Genomic DNA, 24,029 nt, shown 5'->3' with positions numbered 1-24,029 from the left:
GGGGCGTTGACAACGCCTCTGCTGGAGGTCCGGAGTCTGTATCCGTGCGCTCTATGTGCATTCCTGGTAGCCTTCCTTGTACTCCATAAAGCGGGCTGCTGTCCTGTCCCCAGGGCAACCGGCCTCAAGTCAAATGGGGGGGGGGGGAGGCACTTTCTTCGCCTCAGGGAGGAAAACCTCTCGGCCCGGCCAGTTTTAAACGTTTGAGCCTCAAGTCAGCATTCTTGACGGCAGTGGGGGGGGGGGGGTCAATGTCTAGGATAGGGCCAGGTTCCAGACGGGAGAGGGAGCGGCGAAAGCAAATCTGCCGACTTAAGCCACTTCGCGACTGTACGTTAAACCAGGTTCTGACGAAGCCCTGAGGGACGAGGCCCGCCCGGCCATGGAAAGGCGGGGGGGGGGCAAATCGTCGCTCGGGAGCCCTGAGTAGTATCGGCGGGGCGCGAGCGGGCTCCTCCCGGGGTTGCCGACACAACGTTCGGAGCTGCGTCTCTCGGCCAATCAGCGGCCGGCGGGCGCGCCTTGTTGCCTTGGTGCCCGCCCACATGCCCCTCTTTGCCTTGTGCTCTAATGAGCGCGCGCGGAGGGGGGGGGGCGTTGTTAGCGGAGCCCGGCGCTGCTTCTCGCGTTCCCCCCCCCCGCCTACCCACCGCAGGAGGTGCGGAGACGAGAAAAGACGGGGTGTCTGTCTAACGGAGAAGAAGCTGGAAGGCTTTCCCGGTCTTTTTGCAGATTCCCCTGGAGAAGTTTTCCTAAAACAGCCCCGCGGTGTCGACCAGAATGGAGTGGCTGAACTGCTCGCCCGAAAGCGCAGGGAGCCCGCGCCGGAGGGTGAACTCGGAGCGTCTGCCCGGCTCTGCTTCAAGCGTCCGCCTTGGAGGAAGCGAGTATGTGGTCACCTGGGCATCGATAATAACCCGCCAGAAGCCACGTGTAGGGGTGGGCAGGAGGAATGCCGACTTAATGAGCTCTTGGCGTCTTACATGCAACACCACGTCGGGCACTTGCTTTAAACCCGTAGCTCAGAACCCTAACCCTTTCCAGGTTTTCCTAAGTGTAAGAGTACTCTCAAGAGTGGTTTACTGTTGTCTTCTCGGATCACTCGGGGACTGGACAGCTTGCCCACGGCTATATAGGCTGGGTTTTCTTGGACAAGGCGCAGGGGGGATTCGAACTCCCAATCTTTCCCAACTCACTGAGCTATGCAGCCAGCATAGTTCACAGGAATGTGCCCTGTAATGTACTGAATTAGCTGTCTCGACATGAGCGGGCAGCATCCGGAGTGCAGACAAAACAATGTTTTGGGTTTTTTGGACCATTTCAGCAATGTGGAGAGAGGGGATCTGCTGCTTGGGTAACAGCCTATCCTCCATATTACCTTACCCGGGCTTCATGCTCTGGAGAGGACACTCCTCAATTCAGAGCATGTTACCATAGTCTCTCGAGACTGAAGGATGCCTATGCTATGCTAAGTAAAGGACAACGGTTCTTCAGTTACAATTGTACTTTTACAGGGTTTCACAGGCTTCTGTGCAGATTATTCAGATGAGTTTTTAACCTGTCCTAGTGCTCAGTTTAATAAGTATCACTAGAAGAATTTGCAGTTCTTAAACTGCATTTGTGTTTTCAAAGATGTAGCCTTGTTTAAAGCCAGATACGGAAGTGAGAAATAGCAGACCTGCTCTCAGCTTTGTTTTGCAACTCTTAATCAAGCCATTTCTGGAACTCGCTTTCTTTCTGCAAGTGAGGCTCATTTCTTTACAAGAGAACTTTAACTATTGTACTTTTGCAACTTTGGGAGCACAAAATCAGGGTATTCTCTCTTTGAAAGGGCACACAAGTAGGGAGCACAGTGTTTGCTTATATTGACACCACCTCCAACATTCCTCTATACATTGACATTTATGCTGTCTGAAAGTGCATGCTTTCAGACGTGACATCTGCAATAATAGAGGATTATTGGAAGTAGAGTCAAGGGGATGGTGAAAAATACTGTATGTGTAAAGCTTATAGTAAGCAAGAGTGCACTGTAGGGAAGAGAGCATCACATGATTGTACAGAGTCAGAGTATTTAAATCATAATTTAAATCAAATGCAATGTGGCTGCAATGTTATATTTTCTTTTAATTTTTTTTAATTTTCCAAAACAAATACATCAATACAAAACAATACAAAACAATACAAAATACTGACTAACGATCTAAAACCCAGTGCACCCCCAATACCCACAGGAACTTTTGGACTAATTCTTTTATTACAAACCTCTTTTCTAAAATTCTATTGATTGTGGCTTAGAGGCTTTCCCCTTTTCTCTCACTAATACAAATTCAATAAATCGACCTCAAATATTCTAAAAATATCCAAAATTATTTTTCCTCTTCATCTTTAGTTCAGTATTCAATTTGTCCTTTAACGCAACGTCCCATACTTCGTTGTACTAATCTTCTAATTTGATATCAAGCTTGTCTGAACTAATTTTTAAAAAATTCTCCTTTATTTTTATTCTTATCTTAAAACTCTCATCTTCCAAATTTTTGTCCAATCCTCTGTTCTAATTTCTGTCTTTAAATCATGGCCCCAAATTTATTTTAATCCTTCTGTTTCAATCTCATTTTCCTCCTGATCCAAAATTCGATTATAAATTTTACTTACTATTCCCTTCTTCAAAATATCCTTCTGCATGTCTTCATGTGATGATAGAAATTGTTCATACTTAGTACATTATCTGCATTAATCCTCAACCATTCATTAGTCCATCTGTGTAATTGGATATAATTGTACCATGATAATTTATTAGTTTGAAGTTTAACTATAATCTGATCCTTCAAACTCATTTTAACCACCCAATCCTTCAGTCTGGCAACTTTTTTATCCTTAAACAAATCAACAAAGCCCTTCAAGTTTGCTGGGAAATTTTCAATTTCAGTCACTAATTTTAGTGGTGAAGTAAAAGGACAAACCTTTTACCTTTACCTAAAAGGACAAAACTGCTTTTTATATCTGTGCCACACATTTAACATGTTTCTCTAAAAAGGGTTATTCACCTGATTTATTATACTTCTTTTTACTCCATTGAACAAGTATTTTTCAATATTTCCATGTATTTCTGAGGATTCCATATCCCACCAAATTAATCTTCCTTCGTTATATATAATATCTCCAATAAATCTTAGTTGATTCGCTACATAATAATTTTTTATATTGGGAATACCTAAACCTCCACTTTTTTGAGCTTTATACCAATATCTTTTATTTATTCTTTATTTTTTTACCTTTATTACAAAATCCATTAGTTAATCCTTGCCAATACATAAAATCTTCTTCTAAATGTATTGGGAGCATCCTAAATAGAAAAGTTATTCTTGGTAATATTTTCATTTTAACCATACCAATTATCCCAGACCACGAAAAATTCAATTTAGAGTACTCCTGGAATTTATCTTTAATATTGCTTTTTAATTTATTAAAATTTTGCTTCTTTAATTTTTGAGTCACTTTGACTATATTTATACCTAAGTATTTAATATAACTACACATTTTAAAACCATATTTACAAACTTTTCTTGTTCATATTTGTTGTGATTAAACATCATTACTTGTATTTTTTGCCAATTAATAGTTCTCCAAATTTTTCTAAATGATTTTTAATTCTATCGATACTTTCTAATGGGTTTTTAATCATTAATAAGGAGTCATCAGCAAATAAATCTTAATTGTATCATTTATGCCTAATCCTTTAATTAATTCATCATTTCTTATTATATTAGCTAACAATCATACGAAACAATACTGGTGAAAGTGGATAGCCTTGTCTTGTGCCTAGAAAAATCCTTTCTGTTAAACCATCATTAACTATTATTTCTGAAGTATTATATAAATATAACTGATCTATAACCCCAGTAAATCTTCAGTCAAATCCCCAACCCTTTAAAAGCAGCTTTAATGTTAGCCATTCCACTCAATCAAAGGCCTTAAATATGTCTAGTCATAAAATAGCTGCCTTTGTTTTTTCCTTTTCTGCCTCATATATAACATTCAAAACTCGCCTAGTTAAATTATCCATTTGCCTTCCCTTTATAAAGCCACATTGGTCCTGTTTAATATAATTTGCTATAAATCTGTTTAATCTCTTTGCTAATACAGTGGTGCCCCGCACAGCGAGGTTAATCCATTCCGGATTAACCTTCGCTGTGGGAAACATCGCACTACAGAACAGAAAAAGGCATTGGAACACATTAAACAGCGTTTAATGCGTTCCAATGCCATAAAATACTTACCGTTGTGCGATGTTTCCCAGGGGCCGGCAGCCATTTTCGCGCCCTCCCCTCGCACAACGAGGGCGCCAAAATGGCTGCCATCAGCTGTCCAGCGGGTCCAAAATGGCCGCCGGAACAGCCGAAAGGGCCCGGGGTGCAGCGTTTTCGTGGCCTTGGTAAGCAAGGGGAGCGCGCGAAAACGCTGCCGGAAGCCCCGAAATGGTTGCGCGCAGCCATTTCGGGGCTTCCGCAGCATTTTCGCGCGCTCCCCTTGCTTACCAAGGGCGCGAAAACGCTGCACCCCGGCCCCTTTCGGCTGTTCCGGCGGCCATTTTGAAGCCGCGGAACAGCTGATCGGCGGGTCGTAAAGCGAAGGTCGGTAAGCGAGCAGCTTACTGACCTTCGTTCTGCGATTTCCCGCCTATACGGGCACCGTTTTGCGATCGCATTTGCGATCGCTAAAACAGCCTCTTAGAGCGAATTCATCGCTCTACGAGGCGCCCGTTGTGCGAGGCACCACTGTATAGCAGTAAAAATCTTTGTGTCTTGATTTATTAAAGATATAGGCCTATAAGATCCTGGGTTTGTTAAATCCTTGTTGGGTTTTGGAATAAGAATCGTTAGTGAGTGTTTCCAAGAAGGTAGCATTGTTTCCCTTTCCAATATTTTATTATAAAGCATTTTTAGCTTAGGTGTCAAAATGGAACTAAAAAGTTTATAATATTCTGGACCCAATCCGTCATAGCCTGGTGTTTTACCATTTCTCAATTTATTAATGACCTCGGCAGTTTCTTCTTCTTTAATCTCTTTTTCTAATATTCTTTTATCACATTCTAATAATTTGGTTTTTAAGTTCTCATTTATATAATTTTCCATATCCTATTTCAACACATTTTTTCCTTTATATAATTTCTGATAAAATTCTTGAAAAAATCCACAACTTATCTTTCATTATATTACACTTCTTACCTGTTCTATTATTAATTAAAGGTAAAGGTTCCCCTTGACATTTAGTCCAGTCGTGTCCGACTCTAGGGCAAGGTGCTCATCTCCGTTTCCAAGCCATAGAGCCAGCGTTTGTCCAAAGACAGTTTCCGTGGCCAGCGCAACTAGACACAGAACGCTGTTACCTTCCCACTGCGGTGGTACCTATTTCTCTTCTTGGATTTTTACATGCTTTCGAACTGCTAGGTCAGCAGGAGTTGGGACAAGCGACAGGAGCTCACTCGGTTGCATGGATTTGATCTTACAACAGCTGGTCTTCTGACCCTGCAGTACAGAGGCTTCTGCAGTTTAACCCACAGAGCCACCACATCCCTATATCATTAATTACCCATATCGTCCCCAGCCGGAACGGATTAATCGTGTTTCAATGCATTCATTTTGAGTTATGACCATCTTCTGGAACGGATTAAGTTCGTAAATCGAGGCACCACTGTATCCCACTCTTAATCAACACAGTCTTTAAAGAGTTTAGGGTTAGCAACATGTACACTTTCCTTATCTTTCCCTTTGAAGGTTTATGTGCAAAAACCCCAGTCTTCAAAAGCAAGAAGTGCATTTTAAAAGTTGTTCAACATACCGGCAATGCGGAGGTTCAGTTCTTAGCTGCTCATTCCTCCCGAGCAGAAGTGATGTCCCAATTTTATATTTTCTGAGGGTACAGAAGATCTGAACCTACAACCATATTACATTTGATTTAAAATCATGATTTTAATACAGTAACTATTTTAACTATTTTTGTGAACATGTATTGCATAGTCTCTGTTTCCTTCTAGTGGCCAGTTTTGGTAATACATCATGAAAATGCATATTTCTGGAGGTACGTATTTAATAGTTTCAGGAAGCAAATAAGTGAAACCACAGGTACTAATCGCACAGATCATGTGGTCTTGCTTTACAAGAATTCTATAAATATGCACAAATTTAGTGTAAATTATTTGCATTCTACTTGACAAAAATCCTTAAACCTGAAAGTTTAGTACTTAAAATACATTTTAGATTGTGTTTTGAAAGATTAGTTCAAATAAGATAATTTTGGTTTGGGACTGTGATTAACACAGAATTTCTCACCCACTGCATGTCTTTTCAGAGAAAGCAGCGTCTTGTCTAATGAACAGTCTCCCAAAGAATCCCCTGTGGAAAATCTGGGTGGTGTTCTGGATCACTGTTTTAAACAATTCAAGCTCAGAGAGGCACATCCACACTTTTTTCTGAAAGTGAAAGGAAATAGATTTGGCCCACCCAGATCGAGACGTCGCATTCTTATTGCCCCTCCCATGAGAGGAGGGACTCCTGGCTTGCCCCAGTCTTGGCCATCAGTGCCTTCCGGTCCAGAGGAGAAGAAAGTTCTATGTTTGGAAACAACACCTGAGGCAGAGGATAAAACTTCTAAAGAGGAGGAGGATATGCAAGAATTGGAGGCTTGGATTGAGGAGAGGAAGAAGTTGCAGGATTTGCTGAAAAACTGTGTCAATCTTGAGGAGTGGTTGACAGCAAAGCAACCCATCAGCCAGCTGGAAGTAAACGTCTTGGGCAGAATAAGAGAAAACCGAGAAGCAAAAACGGCTAATGCAGAAGCCAAGTTAGCTGCTGTTAGTAGCATTGAGGTAAATAAAGGAGAGAGCCCTCTGTGTGGCCTCATCGCTAGTGCAGGGGAGAGGGAATTTGGCCTGCAACAGGCCTGAGAGATCCAGCTTTCCCTCCCCACCATCCTGCACTCAGGTTGCCTTCGAGACTACAGACAGGACAAGCTCCATATTATGTCTCTGAGATCATATCAGAGCTAACAGTAAAATTCCCCACCTGCTGATTTGCATTCACTGCTGGAAACTCCAGCAGGAATAAGGACCGCTCCCTGCTATTTCAGATTGGAGCTAACAGAAGCATTCCCCCTGTTTTCTCTAATGTGAGCTGAGAGATAAGGCCAGAGGCGTCAAACTCTGGGCACAGAGAGGAGGAAATAGACACAAGAGAGGGCCTCTATGACAATCCCTTCTCCGTGTCCCTCTCCTATATCTCTGAACAATGGGACCTGTTCCCTGTGATATCATCAACTCCATTGGCTTAGTTCTGTGCATTAGGAATGGGAGATATCCAGCCTGCAGGATCAGTTCACTTCCCACCTTTGGGTTGAAATGTTGGGCTGCAGTGGGGAGACCGAGGCTGAAAATCCTATTTAGCACTGAAGTGCACACAGTAACTTTGAGTCAGCTGCATGCTTCCTCTCCTCCTCTGCATCTACCAAATACTACTGTTTTGTGGATTAAGCCTCCTCTCCTTCCCAGTGCTCTTTGGTGTATGGTTGGAATAAGAAAAATGCATACTGTTTGTTTTATAGGCACCTTTCTTGAGATACTATCAGGTTATACTTTTAGTTGGTCTAGGATAGCATGGCTCTTTGCAGGTTCAGTTGAGCTCTTGAATTCTTTACTAGCCAAAGTGAAAGCAAATCTTCACATCAGTTCAGAAAGTTAGCAACATGTTGAAATTGAAATTCAAATACTTGCATACCAGTGTTTTCAAAATGCCTGTTTTGGAATCTGAGGGATCTATTTTAGAATCATACCATTTAAGCCTCGGTGTTTAGTTTCAAGATAGTGACATGAAGTTCATTATCTGTTTGCAGGGTCTGTTTGCATCATCTTGCCCCTGATTCCTCACCGCCACCAGATCTCTTGGTTTTTCCCCCCCTGTGCTTTTTAATCAGAGAAGTATTGTTTCCTCTCTGACCTACATTTTCTGCTGGAATATAGTTATCAGCATCCATTTATTACTGTGTGGATTGATAACATATCTCCTACCAGATCTTGCTGGACTGTAACTCCCATAATCCTTTATCACTAGCTGTGATGGCTAGGACTGATGTCAGTTGTAGTCCAACAACATATGGAGGGCCCCAAGTATCCCATACCTGGCTTATAGACAATAACTTTTTTTTTTTTTTAAAAGGCAATTTAATGTATGTCCCTCCTTTTTCTTTTAGCATCTGATGCCAAAGAGAGCAAAGAAGAGAATTGTTCCTCTTATCCACGCACCGTATCCCGAATCCCTCATCACTCTGCAGGAGCTCCTACACAAGCAGAAACTTAAGCTTGTGGATCTTTTCAACAAAGCTGACAGGAGCAAGTCAATGAAGTTCAAGAGAGCCGACTTCATTAGAATCATCGAAGCGGTAGGTGCAGCCTTTCTCTCTGGGCGTGTAGCAGTAAAGCATTTTCCTTTTGGGGTCAGAGTAGGAAGAAACAGAATTGTTAAAGCAGAAGTCCATTTTGTTTAGCATCTCTCTCCGTTTTGGTTGAACAGATCTTGTCAGCTTCACAGATAGTGAAATAATGTCCCAGGCAAGGGACAGACGCTAGATCCAGAGCTAGAATAGATCTGTTCAAATCAATGAGACTTAAGTTAGCTATGACTGACTCGTCCCATTGATTCCACAATCCCTAAACAGGATTACATCTGGGTTCATTCCTTAGTATTGTAACCAAGCGAGGGTGCAACCGCATCAGGAAAAAAATCTGCGTTGATCTATGAATTTGCACCTGAGAAGTAAGAGTTTTCTTGGGTGAATTCTTTTTAGCCGATCACACAGGAATCAGCAGAGAAAGAGGAGTTAATTGGGAATCAGCCCTTGTTTGCAGCTTGCTAAGACAGCTTTTGCTTTAACTGGTCAGATTTGCACCAGGCACAGCAACAACAGAACTACCTTACAAGGTACAAAGAAGGGCTGATTAGCAATTTCCTACTCTCTTGGTGCATTGGCACCAAGCCTTTTTTTAAAAATTACAATTTTGGGAAAGATCCAAAGCCTCCTTGGTATCTGTTATGCTATTTGAGGGGAACTGACCTGTTGTTCTCTCTCCACCCCACCAACCACCCGCATCCCTGCACAGTCTTTTCTACATCAGCGTAAGCAATCATATCATCTGAAGCGATGCAAATGCATCGTACTTTAATGCAGTGCTACTTTAATAGCTGCTTTAATAGCTATTATGGACAGGCTCATATGGGGGTTCTGGGGACCTCTGATTTTCAGCATGTTGGATCCCTCGGGGTGCTCTTCATTCCCCCTTTGCTATGTGATGTATGCACAAATCTGCTCATCCAGAATTGTACAGAATTTTGGAGTTCAGTGCCACCAGTTTGGTAATGATGCCCAACTCTTATCTCCCCTTTCCATTTAACTCCAAGGAAGCTGTTTGGGTTCTATGTCCATGTCTGGTGTCACTCATGGACTGGATAAGGCTGAAGAAATGGAATCTGGACTGGGGGGTATGTTCCCCTGAGAATTAAGATTTGCAGCTTGGCTGTACTCCTGGATTCACCAGGAGCCTGGATGCTCAGGACTTTCTGGACGGCTGGGAATTTATTTGCATAGTTCAACCTGATGTGCTAGCTGCACCCTTTCCTAAAAAAATGTCTGATTTGGCGGCTATGGAGCCCCATGCCATGGTTACATTCTGCTTGGATTAAATGTACAGTGGTGCCTCGCTTAACGGTGATAATCCGTTCCAGGAAAATCACTGTTAAGCGAAAACATCGTAAAGCGAAAATAAAAAGCCCATTGAAACGCATTAAAAGCCTTTCAATGCGTTCCAGTGGACTAAAAACTCACTGTCCAGCGAAGATCCTTCATACGGCGGCCATTTTTGGTGCCTGTATAGCGAGGAATCCGTCCCTAAACACAGCAGGGAGCCATTTTAATTACCTGGCGGCCATTTTGAAATCACCAACCAACTGTTTAAAAAACATCCTTTTGCAAAGAATCGGTTCCAGAAGCAGGGAACCGATCATCGCTAAGCGAAAAAACCCTATTTAGACCATCGTTTTGCGATCGCAAAATGTCATCGTGAAGCGGATTTGTCATAATACAGGGTAATCGTAAAGCAGGGCACGACTAATGCACTCTGTGGGGCTTCCTTTGACAACTGTTAGGACACTTCAACTGGATCAAAATGCAGCAGCCAGATGATTGATTGGGGTTGGGTACCGGGAACAAGAGTTTTGCTAGCAACCAGTCCATTTCAAGTTCCTGTATAAAGTCCTGGTTATGACTGTAAAGCCTTCTATGCTTGGTTTCTTGAAGGACTGTGTTTTTCTATATAATCTGGCTTTTGAGGTCCTTCTCATGGTCCTACTGCCCTCACAGGCATGTTTGGCAAGAACACAAGAGAAGACTTTTCCAGTGGTTGCTGCAAGGCTATGGAAGTTTCCTTTCAGGCGAAACTAGGTCGGCCCCCCTCTATCTTGACCTTCTCCTAGCAGGCAAAGACCTTTTTTTTTCAAGCATACTTTTGAAAATCAAATGTCTGGGAAATTAATTTTAGCGGGAGGCTGCATTTTCCATGGTGTGTTTTATACTAGTTTTTAACCATTGTTGACAGGTGCCTTTTGACATTGGTATATTTTTAATTGTATTTCAGTACTATAATTTTTGTGATTTTAGTGGTCTGTGTCTTTCACTCCTTTGTAAGCCACTTTGGTTCTGCTGTTGGGAGAAAGATGAGACAGTAATTAAGTAAACAATCAACAAATAAACTGGCCAGGATCTGTGCTGGACAGACTGAGTGTATTTCCAAACTATGGTTTGGTTGTAGTAAAGGGGATACCCATCTGAGCAATTATTGGTTGATATCCTGATGCTTAGTGTATTAAGTCACACTGGAGTAAGCCCACTGAGTCAGCAGAGATTTGGTGAGTCAACTCCTTTACAGGTTCCATTGATTTAAATAGGCCTACTTTAGTTGCAACTTACAGTGCCAAAGTAAGTCACAACTAGAGTAAGATGAATCTGTTGTATGGAAATTGTAGAGAAATTTATTCGTCAAATCCCAACAGTTTCAGTGGGCCTCCTGTTGGCACGGTAAGTTGTAACTAGAGTAGACCTATTTAGGGCAGGGCTTTACTAAGCCACATGATTTCAGACCCTGTGGTGACCCTTTCTCCTCAGATGATGGTTGCTCACCTTCAGTCTTTCTGTGATGAGGTCTGATTGCAGTATTGATTTTATACAGACCAAGGTACCTATCAGTAAAAGTGACCTGGAAGACATTATCCTTTTCCTCACAACGTCAACCAAAGGGAATTATATCACCAGCGATGATCTGGCAGAGTGTCAGAGAATATGGGCGGACAAGATAAGAGATCAGTGGAAGAACACAAAAGAGCCCAAGCCAGGTAAAGAAAAGAAATGAAAAAGCAAGTGGTGGAATGGTTTGAAACTGTTAGGAACAGCAGGTTGTTTCAGTTTTTTTCCCCATTTAACTCTCTCGGTCTTGGAGAAATCTATGGCTCCTTTTCTCTACCCAGCATGGTAAGAATTATAGTCGGACCACATCTGGGGGCACGAGGGATTGGGGAAGGCTGATCCAGAGCAATGCACATTGTCATGTGTTGTGGCAATGAGTAGACCTGTCCTTACGGGCTTCCTAGAGGCATCTTGTTAGCCAAGGTGGGAACGGGATGCGAGATTATAGGGTCCTCTCGTCTGATCCAGCAGAGTTCTCCATTTTTTTTTCCATCTTGCATTCTGGATCCATATGTTGTTCTTCTGTAATTAAAGCCTGATCAAATTTTAAAAAAAACCCAACTTCTCAGACTTAGGAAATGTTATCTTTCCAGGATGGGACACAGTTCTTCAAACCCCTGTAGTCACTAGCCAATTCTAGCTGGGGAGTTTTGGAATTACACTCTAAAAAAATTAACTTTTTCTAAGCTGTGGAAGAGCTGATAGGTGTCTATTAAGATACCAGGCATAGTTGCTTATTGCTAGTGTGTTTGGGTAAAAGTTTAGTGGGTTTGTAAATTTAAGCTGGTGTCTGTTCTCTTTCCTCTCCTCCTCTAATGCTTTCTTCTTTCTGGTAAAGACAGGAAAGAATTACCCCTTGGCGGCCCCAAAGCAGCTTCGGTTTCTACAAAGAGGGTCTCCTCTGGCCAGAACAAGGCCAAAGAGCTTCCTGCTCACATTGACTGTTTGCAAGTTCCTCCTCCCAACACGGAGCCAGAGTGCGTGCATCTCACGTATAATCAGATGGAGATGGTTGGGAAGAGGTATCGGGAAATGAGGCGGCAATTAAAGGTACTGCTTTTTTATAGCAGAATTATTGCTTTGACAATGGGATGGCCCATGCTTGCAATTACTTGCTTAAGAGTATTGTCTGAATGGGGTGTATGTGTGTGTATGTGTTTGTATAAATATATAGAACTTAGGTAACTGTTTCACTCTTAGCACCTGCTCTTCAGATATTTTCATTTCCTGATTGTGCCATTATGATAGGGGCAGAAAAACTGCAGAACGGGAGCCACTGCAGGCATCCCCCAAAGCCATTTTGTGACTCCAAAATGACTCCACCATTGTAAAATGATCAGTTTTTTTAAAATCATTTCCCATTTTGTGAAACTTCCTAGGTAACAATTTTGCAATAAAACAGGGTGCATCCCCCACCATCTCCCATAGCAACATTGGCTTTTTTAGATAGACTGACTGAATGTTCTAGATGCTGGGAGTGAGAAACAGGGCAAACTGCCCAAACAGTATCTTATGATTAAAGAATTCCTCTTTGTGTCAGAAGCTTCCAAAGTGGAAGGATCAGCTGACAGGGTGCTCTTGTTGCCCAGGGGACTGCTGCATGAGTCCACAGTCCTCGCATTCCTTCCATGTCCTCTGATCAAGCAGTGAAAAGTACAATCAAATAAATCAGTAAATACAGCAGAAAGACAACCAGATGAAAATTTACCTATAAATGTCCACAAGAATAATAAATGTCCAACAACTTGTACCCTTCTATTTGCCAGGAGGCGATGGGACCAGTGGCCATGATCTTAGTTTTTGTTTTTTGGTTTTTTTGAAGTTGACCTTCAGACCATTTTTTTTGCATTCTCCTCTTTCACCCTCATTAAGAGGTTCTTTAATTCCTCCTCACTTTCTGCCATCAGAGTGGTATCATCTGCCTATCTAAGGTTGTCGATATGATATGAAGTGGCATGCATTTCCTTATTATTATAGGTTATCAGCAAAGAAGAGTCAAGCAACCACTCATTTCATCCACCTGTATGGTGTGGCCAAGACTGCACCCCAAAAGGGGGACAGTCTGAATAAGGCCTCTTAACAAGATTTTAGTAGTTTGAAGAACAGGCCTTTGAGGATTTGTAATTAGCACCTTGAACTGAGCACTGATTGCCAGTGCAGTTGGTGCAGAATTGGTGTTTCTATGGTTCACTCAAGCTACCCCAGTTAGATGATGTCCTGCCACGCCTGCACTAGTTAAAGCTTCTGAAAACTTTCTTTGGCAGCTTCTGGGGAGAGTGCAGGTGCTTGCAGTTAGTTCCCTCCAGTTCCAAGTGGGAAATCTTTCTAATAGCTTCTGTTGAAGGCAAATAAAAATAACACTTAACTGGCACTGTGCTGTTTCAGAGCTGAAAAAGCATATTTTCTTCTTGCTGCAGAGGAAGGTTGATCCCCTAAGTTTTGCTGAACAGTGTCGAATGGTGAAGACCGGAGACCTGGCAGTGGACGGTCATTGCCTGCCAAGCACCATGGAGGGTGAAGTGGGAGACCTAGTGGACCATCACCGACTTGCTACCCACCTGGTCTACACTCAGTGTGTCAAGCTTTGTAAAAAATACCAGGTTCTGCTTACTGAGAAGGTGCTGAAGAGAGGTATAGTAAACCAGAGGATTAGCTAGAATGCCACAGATTAGAACAGTGCTGTCTGAACTTTGCTTTGTGTTCCGAATGGGTGGACTTAGGATGGAAGAGCTAGGTGACAGGAAAACACAGTGCAAATATAACTTATGAGCAGCTGGCCAGTTGTATGAAGGAATACATTTGACTAAGCCTACAGAACCAAACCCACTTGCTACAGACTTAAGATCCTCTAAACTTCATGAGGTTTACTTCTGAGTAAAGTAATTCTGTATAGATAAAAGTAAAGGTTCCCTTTGACAATTTTTGTCCAGTCGTGTTTGACTCTAGGGGGCAGTGCTCATCCCTGTTTCCAAGCCATAGAGCCAGCATTTGTCCGAAGACAATCTTCCGTGGTCACATGGCCAGTGTGATTTAGACACGGAACGCTGTTTACCTTCCCACCGAGGTGGTCCCTATTAATCTATCTTGGGAGCTGGGACAAGCGACGGGCGCTCACTCCGTCGCGTGGATTTGATCTTACAACTCCTTGGTCTTCTGACCCTGCAGCACAGGCTTCTGCGGTTTAGCCCACAGCGCCACCACGTCCCCTCTGTATAGATAGCCCTGCCCTAAATCCACAGATTTTAGTATTTTGGGCATGGAAACAAACATCCTGAGGATTCTTTGCTTCGCTTTAGAAGATTCCCACCCATCACTGTTTCTAACCCTTAGAGCTGCAGACTGTAAATACAGGCTCCAGAATGTGGGCAAATTCCTGTAAGAAGGAAAAGGGAGGCAGGGGGATACTGAAGGAAGTGTCTTGATCCTTGTCCCTGCTTAAGGACAAATAATTAAATCAGATGAGCATTCTTGTTTAACAAATTGATACTGATGGCAGTCGAAATCAGAACGGGTTGGGCTCCTTCACACCACTAGTACTGTATGTGTAGATTGCCACCACTCTAGAGTCACCGCTCCATGATTCATGAGAAGATCGTCCAAACATTCCCAGGATCCGTCACATGGCTGAGGCTGCCTGAAGCTTTGCCTTTGTTTCACCAGGTCTGCTGTACCCAGGAGACAGAATCCTACGAGAAGGGAACAGCTTTCGGAAGATAAGGCAGCCAGGGGGTTATTACAGTAAATCCATGGGCTCTGAAGAAGCATCAGAAGAAGAAGAATCTAGAGTCTCTTCCAGGGTTACAAAAAGGTTTGTTCTTTTTTCAGGATAAATCGCCCATTGCCGTCCCCAATACATGAAGCAGAAACATTCTCCCAGTTTCTCAGACTGGGATGTCTGAGACCATGTCAGTCGTTGTCCTCAGATGGTTTGAAGACTTTGATTGATTTGCTTGCTGTTATAATTATTATTCTGAGCTTCCCAGAGGCCTTTGTCTGGCCATTGATAGAAACAGAATGCTGGAGTAGGTGCTCCTTGCATTCATTCCTATGTCCATTCATTTATATGCCTATACAAGACACCTGTTGGCCATTTATGTTTTAGGTCATGTAGCATGAACGTAGAGTATTCTTCATACTTGTACCGTTTTTTAAAAAGATACATGCTGCCTTTGTAAAAGTGTTCTGCAATGATTTCTTGCTTTTTCTTAGCTTGTTGTACTTTTTCCATTAGAGTTTTGCAATCAGACAAACTCTGTTCCAGTATATTCACCCTAATCATTCTGTCTCGCTGTCTCTCACTTTTGTTGTCCATTTGTCTAAACTGTTGTTTCTCCTCCTTTTGTAGAAAACCTCAGCCAAAGGCTGAAAAGAAACAGGTCATAAATGAGAAGACGATGAAATACCGCTGGCAGTCCTTTGAAGAATTTAAGAAACTAATGACGTACGTGTTAAGTGCATTGGAAATATGTGAAACTACCCAATTTGGCTTCTACTGTCTTTCTTTACTTCTTCTAACATCTGAAACAGGAATGGGCAAAGTGTGGTCTGCAGTTCCATTTGGTCTGCAGGGACATTTTTATGGGGCCCCCAAGACAATCTATTTCTCCATTTAGAAATCAGTCTTTGTACAAGGAGCTGGGGGGCGGGATCCTCAACCTGCCCACTATCAAAACTAGAGGTGCCTCTTTCATCACTTTATATGTTTTTTTTCCAAGAAAAAAGGCCATTCTCAGTCTTTTTTTTTTTTTTTTTTTTGGACTGGGGTGGCCTGTGGCAGGGCCAAGGGCTATAATTGGGCCACAGGCTTGTTCATTTTGCCCATATTTGAGGCAAAATTGCCTGCAACCTCCTCTCTGCCCAGAAAGACTGTCCAGTTGCTCTTTGTTTTCCACCGAGCAAGGTGTCTGTTGGTTTTGCCCCAGGATACAGTGAGATTTTATGTTTTCAACAATGAAGGAACAAACATTGGCATCTCACCTGCTTCCAGAATGCTTCTATCTTTCTAGGTCATACAGCCTTTTTAGTTTTACAATTTTCACTACATGTGTTGTATCCCGAAATACTGTATACCTGCAGGGAAAATCCCTTTTTACATACACACACCAGTCTTTATATCAGACTAAATCAGATCTGGATCAGAAATTAGAAACCTTTGACTCTCCATAAGTTTTAGACTTTAATTCCCACAATCCCTTACTCTTGCCTGTGTTGAGTGAGCCTGACGGGAGCTGTGAATCAAAACACAGAGGAACAAATGGTCTTGGCCCCTGACCCCCTTGCTGTCCTCGAAGCTGAATTTCCCTCTTTCTTCCCACTGCCAGGACTAGCAAAGAGATAATAGGGTGAACATTCAGAACTGCTGAGAGACTACCTTACTCCATCAGTGTGACGTTACTTTAATTCAGTACAATTTATTTATGTATTTATTTATTGGACTTATATACCGCCCCAAAGCTCTACAAGCACTCTCTGGGCGGTTTACAATTTTAATTATACAGACACTCAGCAGGCATGATTTGTAGGTTTCAGTGGGTATGTTTGCACGTGTGTATTGGGACAGCTATTGTTTTAGACATGAGGCTCAGGAGCTAGATCTGAATCTATCGGGAGATGTCCTGAATATGTTCTATGGGCCTTAAGTAGATATTGGGCCCAGGCCACACCACTTTCCTGCCAGCTGGGTGGGCGCCAACTTTCACTCTTCCCGTAGGCCTGTTTTATACGTCTCTGGTGTGTTGCTTTTCCAGAAACCGCTCCAAAAAGCTGCTTCCTCCTGTGGATTTCTGGGTTGATCAGTTCTACTATGATGACATATTCAAGACGCCAGAAGAAGTATATGAGGAAAGGTATGAGATAGTCTTTATTGCTTTTTAAGTGGGGCTTGAAGCTTCCTTTGGGATTAAGTCATACCTGAAGGGCATCTCTTGTCCTATTCGCTCATATTGAACCCACGCACAATGAGGGGAATGCGAGAGCTCTTGTCTCCTTCTTTCATCATTTTCCACAGAGGAAAACCACACTCTGGGCAGAGGCAGGCTGTTTTCTCCTGGGAGAGTCAGTCAGTCTCTCTCTCTCTCCCTCTCTCCCCCCCTTTGGCTTCTTCCAGTGCCCTGGTTAATAGTTATATTCTTTACCTCTTGTCTTTGATTCTTTTATACTCACCCCAAAAGCAAAGGTTTCCCACTGGTATTGTATTTCTTTCTCATTTTCCTGCTGGCATTATCTTAATTTTAAAAACTGTTTTTAATGGTTAAAATCCTGTTGCTTAGTACACTAGAGCAGGCCCATTGAATCAGGAGGGGATTCGGTGATCCCATTCCTTTATAAGTTCCATTGATTCAAATAGGCCCACTCTAACTGTGACCTACTGTGCTAAAGTAAGTTGCCATTAGAGTTGTCCCATTTGAATCAATGGCAGGCTAGTGATGTCAATTACAGCACTACACTACAATTGATTCATAGGGTTGCTATGGTTTGGAGTCAACTCGACAATATGTAAGAACAACAGCAAAGGCCACTAAATGTATTCAAAAGAGGAGCAAAATCGATTATGTGCTTCACACAGCCAGAATCCTGAATTAATTCCTGTTTTGCCATGACCTCATGCTCCCTCTGCCCAAAGAGGTTGGAAACATGCAGTCTGTGGGCCACATACAGTTTCCAGAGGCCCTACCAGTAATCCTGCCCCCCCATTTTAAAATTACTTTGAAGAAAAAAAATTGGCTTGAAAAATCCCCTTGTTCTCTCTAGGGGGCATGGAGGCAATTTTGCCATGGTTTCAGGGCTGCCCCAGTGTCACTGCAACCCATCAACCTGCCCAATATTATTTTCTTTATGGAAAAAAAAACACTTTTTGGCCACTAGAATGCACAAAGGACTTTTTTTAGTGAAAGCAAGAAAGCATTTCCTTAAGGAGAAAATCAGGAAGTGAATCACAGAAGCCGGCATATCCTTCCATGTTTCCAGAATAATCTCTGGAGATTGCCCTCTCTGGTTTTAAAGATGATGAGCCTGGAATCTCTGCATTTAGTTATTTAAGAAACGTTGAACTCAATCTTTCAGCTCCCCAATGGAAATCTAAGGCAGATTGCCTGAACCCTGAAAAAAATGTTTTTAAGAGCCATTTAAAGACTTGGCTCTTTAGGAAGGCCTTCCCTCCTGTCAATTCTTGAAATCTATCTTTTTGTTTTCTATTACCCCCATCTTGAATAATCCATCTTATTGATTCAGTTGTTTAATGTTTGATGTCTTCATGTTTTTTATGATATTTTAAGATATTTGGAACCCGCCCCGAGTAGACTCTGTCTAGGGGGGCGGGGTAGAAATCGAATGAATGAATGAATGAAAATAGAAACTGGTTTTAATAACTAGATTTTATATGAACTACATAATCATTATCACAGCAGAAGAGATGCTCTGAACAGTTGAGTCAGTTTAAAAATGCATCATCACAACAAAAAGAATATTTAAAGAATTTTTAAAATTATTTCTTGTCTTTTCAATGAACCTCTTTGAGGGGGGCCTTTCCACACTCCAGTGGCTGCTGCCCAGAAGGAGCACTTTTGTGTTGTCTTCACCAGCTGCACCTCTGAAGGTTGTGAAAGCACCTCAGCTGTGGGGAAACAGCTCACAAAGAGGTTCATATGATGCGAGAGAGTCCTTTAGAAAGATATTCTGGTCCCAAGCCTTTTAGGGCTGAAATATTAATCTAGTTTTAAAAATCTAAATTTATCTTTGGTGTTACAAGTGTTTTTGTTGTCAGTGGGGGAGTTTAGATAATTGTCAGTAATATGACTCTATCTGTTCAGATCCCATTTCCGTTTCTGATACACACCTGAGTTGTCTCATATTGTACTGTATTTTCAAGAATTACATACCTTATTTTCATTAAGCCTTTAATAGTCATTCTTACTGTTCTTGAATATTTGTTTGTGCTCATGTTATGTGTTTCCTTATTTTTTTGGATTACAGGCAGCTGAGGAAAATGTTTGCTTTTCTGAATCCATTGACTGATGCCAATAGTTTCTGGCCAGGACATCTTCTTGATAAACTGCGTCTGTATCTACCCCAGACACAGTGCCATGCAGGAGATGCTCTCTTCAGCCATGTTTCTTGCACACGCCCTGTCTATCCTGGTATTTATACTCCAGACCGCCACTGGCCAGTCAGCGACCGAGAATATGTGATTTACGGGGATCCAGAGTCCCGAAAGCATCATTATTATATTTGACAGTATTTTGCAGCTTTGGTCAGTCCTGACATATCATGACTGGTTAGCTTTTCTTTTGGATTTTCTGCAATAAGCTGGCATTCGAAATGCACTATTGTGATCAAAAACATGGTAAGAAATCAGTCTGAAAAATACAGTATATAGAGTAGCATGATTTGGTAAAAGGGGCTATTTCAATTAGTGACTGCTGCATTTTGCATAAGAGTGCCACGGAATTCTCAATGGTGGGACACTTAATCTACAGTTTATGGGATTGGAGGAATAGCTTTGCTGGCAGAGAATGCTTCTACTGCTCTTTTTAAAAAGGAAGCTGAACTATGGTACTAAAAGTAGGGCGTGTGCAACTTTTATAGTATGGCTGGGGAGCCCTGCAGTCCTCTGGATCTTGCTGTATTATAGCGCCTGTAACTTCTTGTCATCGGTAAATGATACTGATAGGCACTGTAGCTCAACAACTGATGAGTATGGAAAGATACCTTAGTGATTGAAGACACTCCTTTCCTTCTAGAAGGTTCTAGTTCCAGGCCTTGGGCACATTCTTTTCAAAGGAATTCAGAATGTAGAAAGACGTATGTTTGTGTGTTGTTCATTTAAGCACTGAAAAGATGGAAGTGACAAAGTCTGGCTTCTGGTTTGGGACTCAGCCTGTTCTAGAATGTGTTGTGGTCTCCCTAAATGTTCCTTACCTGGAAGTATTCCTTGCCCATGCATTGGATTCCCTAAATTCCTAAGTAGCAGCGCAGTGGTTGGAGCTGACTGTATATCTCAGAGGTTGGAAGTTTGATTCCCCTCTGTGCCTTCTGGAAGAAGAGACATCCTGTGTAACCCTGGACAAGCTGCACAGCGCGAATGCCGCAGAGGAAGAGAAGGGGAAACTGTCACGATCCCCACGTGGCCCCTGCTTGTTTCACCAAACTAATAGCTCGCGCTACGTGCTGCTCAGCTGCCACCAGATGATTTCATCAACAGTTGTTGTTTAGTTGTGTCTGACTCTTTGTGACCCCATGGACCAGAGCACGCCAGGCCCTCCTGTCTTCCACTGCCTCCCGGAGTTGTGTCAAATTCATTCTGGTAGCTTCGATGACACTGTCCAACCATCTCGTCCTCTGTGGTCCCCTTCTCCTCTTGCCTTCACACTTTCCCAACATCAGGGTCTTTTCCAGGGAGTCTTCTCTTCTCATGAGATGGCCAAAGTATTGGAATCTCAGCTTCAGGATCTGTCCTTCCAGTGAGCACTCAGGGTTGATTTCCTTTAGAATTGATAGGTTTGTTCTCCTTGCAGTCCAGGGGACTCTCAAGAGTCTCCTCCAACACTACAATTCAAAAGCATCAATTCTTCGGTGCTCAGCTTTCTTTATGGTCCAGCTCTCACTTCCGTACATCACTACGGGGAAAACCATAGCTTTGACTATTCGGACTTTTGTTGGCAAGGTGATGTCTCTGCTTTTTAAGATGCTGTTGAGGTTTGTCATCACTTTCCTCCCAAGAACCAGGTGTCTTTTAATTTCGTGGCTGCTGTCACTATCTGCAGTGATCATGGAGCCCAAGAAAGTGAAATCTGTCACTGCCTCCATATCTTCCCCTTCTATTTGCCAGGAGGTGATGGGACCAGTGGCCATGATCTTAGTTTTTTTGATGTTGAGTTTCAGACTGTTTTTTGCACTCTCCTCTTTCATCCTCATTACAAGGTTCCTTAATTCCTCCTCACTTTCTGCCATCAGAGTGGTATCATCTGCATATTGGAGGTTGTTGATATTTCTTCCAGCAATCTTAATTCCAGTTTGGGATTCCTCCAGTCCAGCCTTTCGCATGATGTATTCTGTATATAAGTTGAATAAGCAGGAGGACAATATACAGCCTTGTCATACTCCTTTCCCAATTTTGAACCAATCAGTTGTTCCATACCCAGTTCTGTTACTTCCTGTCCCACATATAGGTTTCTCAGGAGGTAAATAAGGTGGTCAGGCACTCGCATTTCTTTAAGGACTTGCCATAGTTTGCTGTGGTCCACACAGTCAAAGGCTTTGCATAGTCAATGAAGCAGATGTTTTTCTGGAACTCTGGCTTTCTCCATAATCCAGCGCATATTAGCAATTTGGTCCCTAGTTCCTCTGCCCGTTCGAAATCCAGCTTGTACTTCTGGGAGTTCTCGGTCAACATACTGCTAAAGCCTGTCTTGGAGGATTTTGAGCATAACCTTACTAGCATGGGAAATGAGTGCAATTGTATGGTAGTTGGAGCATTCTTTGGCACTGCCCTATTACCTATTATTTACCTATTATTAATAATCGAGGTCCAGGCCATATGTCATTTTAAAAGAACCAAACAGAAATTGTTACAGATGATGATCACTCAAGCAATGTTATTAATTCTTAACACGCATCCTCCATCCACTCTCAACCACCATTCCCTTGCCCAAACTCCAAAACTTTTCATCTCCTCAGCTAAGACTCCCTATCTAACTCCTCCTCCTGAGTCCCTTAGATATCATGACTCTGCCCCTCCAGCACTCCCATTCGTCTATGCAGATACCATATGAATATTCATGACCTGGGTGGACGACACATTCCTCCCTCCTTAATAAGGAGGTTTTAGGAGGGGAAACTTCACGGTTTGCCCTCATAAAAAGATGAAGGTTTATGGAAGAATATAAACACTAACCTTTTACATTATTTACATCATTAAAGATACATTACATTACTCTTATGTCAATAAAGACGTATTAATTTATTGTATTACATCAATAAGGATACATTACTTACATTAATACAAATTACATGACATTACTTTTACATTAATTTGGATACTCCCCATTATTTTTACCATCACCATACACCTCTAGGTTCAACATCCAAGCAAACTCTGCACTTCATATTTTATAACTAGTACACAAACAGAAGAGTTAATAAAATATTGCAAACTTTTCTCCACCCGTTAGTCATTTGGCCTTCGAGACAAGGCGCCGGCAACCACATTGTAAGTCCCTTTTGCACTGCTTATGTCAAAGTCTTGCAGAATCATCTTGCAAGTTTGCTGCTACTGGATTTCATAGTTCGTAGCCACACTAAAGGGGAATGGTCGGTGCAGAGGACAAATGTCCTTCCCCAAATGTAGGGCTTCAGCTTTTGCAGCGTCCAGACAATAGACATGGCCTCTCAATGGTAGACGAATGTCTCTTACCAGGTTGGAGTCTCCTGCTAATAAAAGTCACTGGATGTAGACTCCCGTTGTCGTCTGCCTGGCACAGCACGGCTCCTAGTTTCACCTTTGATGCATCCGTGCAGATGGTGAACTCATGGTCGAAGCGTGGTGCAGTAAGGACAGGTCCTAAAGTCTGCACCCTCTTCAGACCATCAAAGGCTATCTAGCACTCTGATGTCCACTGAATGTCCTCAGCTCGCCTCTTTTAGGTAAAGCCTGTTTTCTTTTTGGTTAGTGGCTTAATTTTCTCAACTGGGGAAAGGATAGGTAGTTTCTTCCACTCGTCCAGAACAGCTATGGCTGCGTTCTTTGAAATCTTATTGTTCTTGCCTTTACCCTCACCAATAAAATCGACCACAGGGACTTTTGTCACAAAGTTTTTTCTTATGAGGGGGACCACTTTCCCAGGTCACCTCAAAATTCACGGGCAAGTTTCAAGTGCCATTTCAAATTTAATTTGAGCTTATTTCAGATGTATTGAGATTTTCATCATCAGGTTCTATCCCTTCAATCTCTGGTTTCTCAGGTAGAGGCTTGTTTTGCAGGATTCTCAGTGCTTTTGCAGCTGCATGTGGAGCCATCCTAATACTAGTCCCTTCAGCATTCCAGCACTGTCATAGCAAATCTGCAGGTCCTGACAATGCTAACTGTAATTTATTCCCCTTTATGGGTCTCATCCTCAGGACAGAATGTTCTTCCCCAGGTCTTTTTATTATACCCGCTTTTCTGCTTTTGTTGAGCACCCTTTAAGTTTTGCTCTGATGTTTACAAGGATTCTTACAGCCCCACACATTGGGAAGGGTCCAGGAAAGAAACACATAAACATACCAACAGATAAGGGAAATAGACACTCTTTTCCCTATACATTTAGGCACATTTTGGGCATGGGTGAAGGTAATATGAATATCTGTAGGATAACCAATAGGGTAACGTAACTGGCATCATTACCCAGTGGGCGTCTGGATTCAAACTCTGGGTACAAATGACCAATAGAATTGTAATACTTTATGACTCTTTGTTTGTATCCTTATAAAATATATGTACACTGTATTTTCGGGATCTTCTCTGCTTTTAAGAGAAGTCCTGGCTGACCTTTGTTGCTATTCAATAAAACTGGGCCTTTGGTTTAGCTGGCTACGTCTGTGCCTGATTCCTTGCTGGAGAATTTAGAGCCCAGGTTTGGCTGGTAACATCTTGTGCATTGCCCGGCTTTGTCTCTCATGACTCTTCGTATCCTCAATGGAGGCATCAGGCTGCCTGCCTGCCACCTGCTCTCCTAGGTGAGTAGCCTGAAAGACGGCGCTTAGTGGATAGC

The 24,029-nt window shown here is 42.5% G+C and overlaps 1 protein-coding gene across 1 annotated transcript; it reads left to right on the top strand.

The window, feature by feature from the left end:
- The first annotated feature begins 646 nt into the window (after positions 1 to 646).
- Positions 647 to 22,324, top strand: EFCAB12 (EF-hand calcium binding domain 12). The gene is made up of 10 exons (XM_020791400.3): positions 647 to 887; positions 6,349 to 6,865; positions 8,242 to 8,430; positions 11,270 to 11,432; positions 12,122 to 12,333; positions 13,701 to 13,914; positions 14,944 to 15,091; positions 15,629 to 15,724; positions 17,031 to 17,129; positions 19,255 to 22,324. The coding sequence occupies exons 1-10, from the start codon at positions 781 to 783 to the stop codon at positions 19,511 to 19,513; spliced, it is 2,004 nt and encodes a 667-aa protein (XP_020647059.3). The 5' UTR covers positions 647 to 780; the 3' UTR covers positions 19,514 to 22,324.
- Positions 22,325 to 24,029: the final 1,705 nt, after the last annotated feature.

Source organism: Pogona vitticeps, chromosome 2 (assembly GCF_051106095.1).
Source record: "Pogona vitticeps strain Pit_001003342236 chromosome 2, PviZW2.1, whole genome shotgun sequence".
Lineage (NCBI taxonomy): Eukaryota > Metazoa > Chordata > Lepidosauria > Squamata > Agamidae > Pogona > Pogona vitticeps.
The sequence above is the reverse complement of the archived record's forward strand: the minus strand, read 5'-3'. Positions and strand labels throughout refer to the sequence as shown.

Excerpts from the sequence above, each read along its gene's own strand:
- EFCAB12 (XM_020791400.3), top strand. The coding sequence starts at position 781 with ATGGAGTGGCTGAACTGCTCGCCCGAAAGCGCAGGGAGCCCGCGCCGG. Across the intron at positions 8,431-11,269 it reads TCATTAGAATCATCGAAGCG|ACCAAGGTACCTATCAGTAA; the intron begins GTAGGTGCAGCC and ends GATTTTATACAG. Across the intron at positions 11,433-12,121 it reads CACAAAAGAGCCCAAGCCAG|ACAGGAAAGAATTACCCCTT; the intron begins GTAAAGAAAAGA and ends TTTCTGGTAAAG.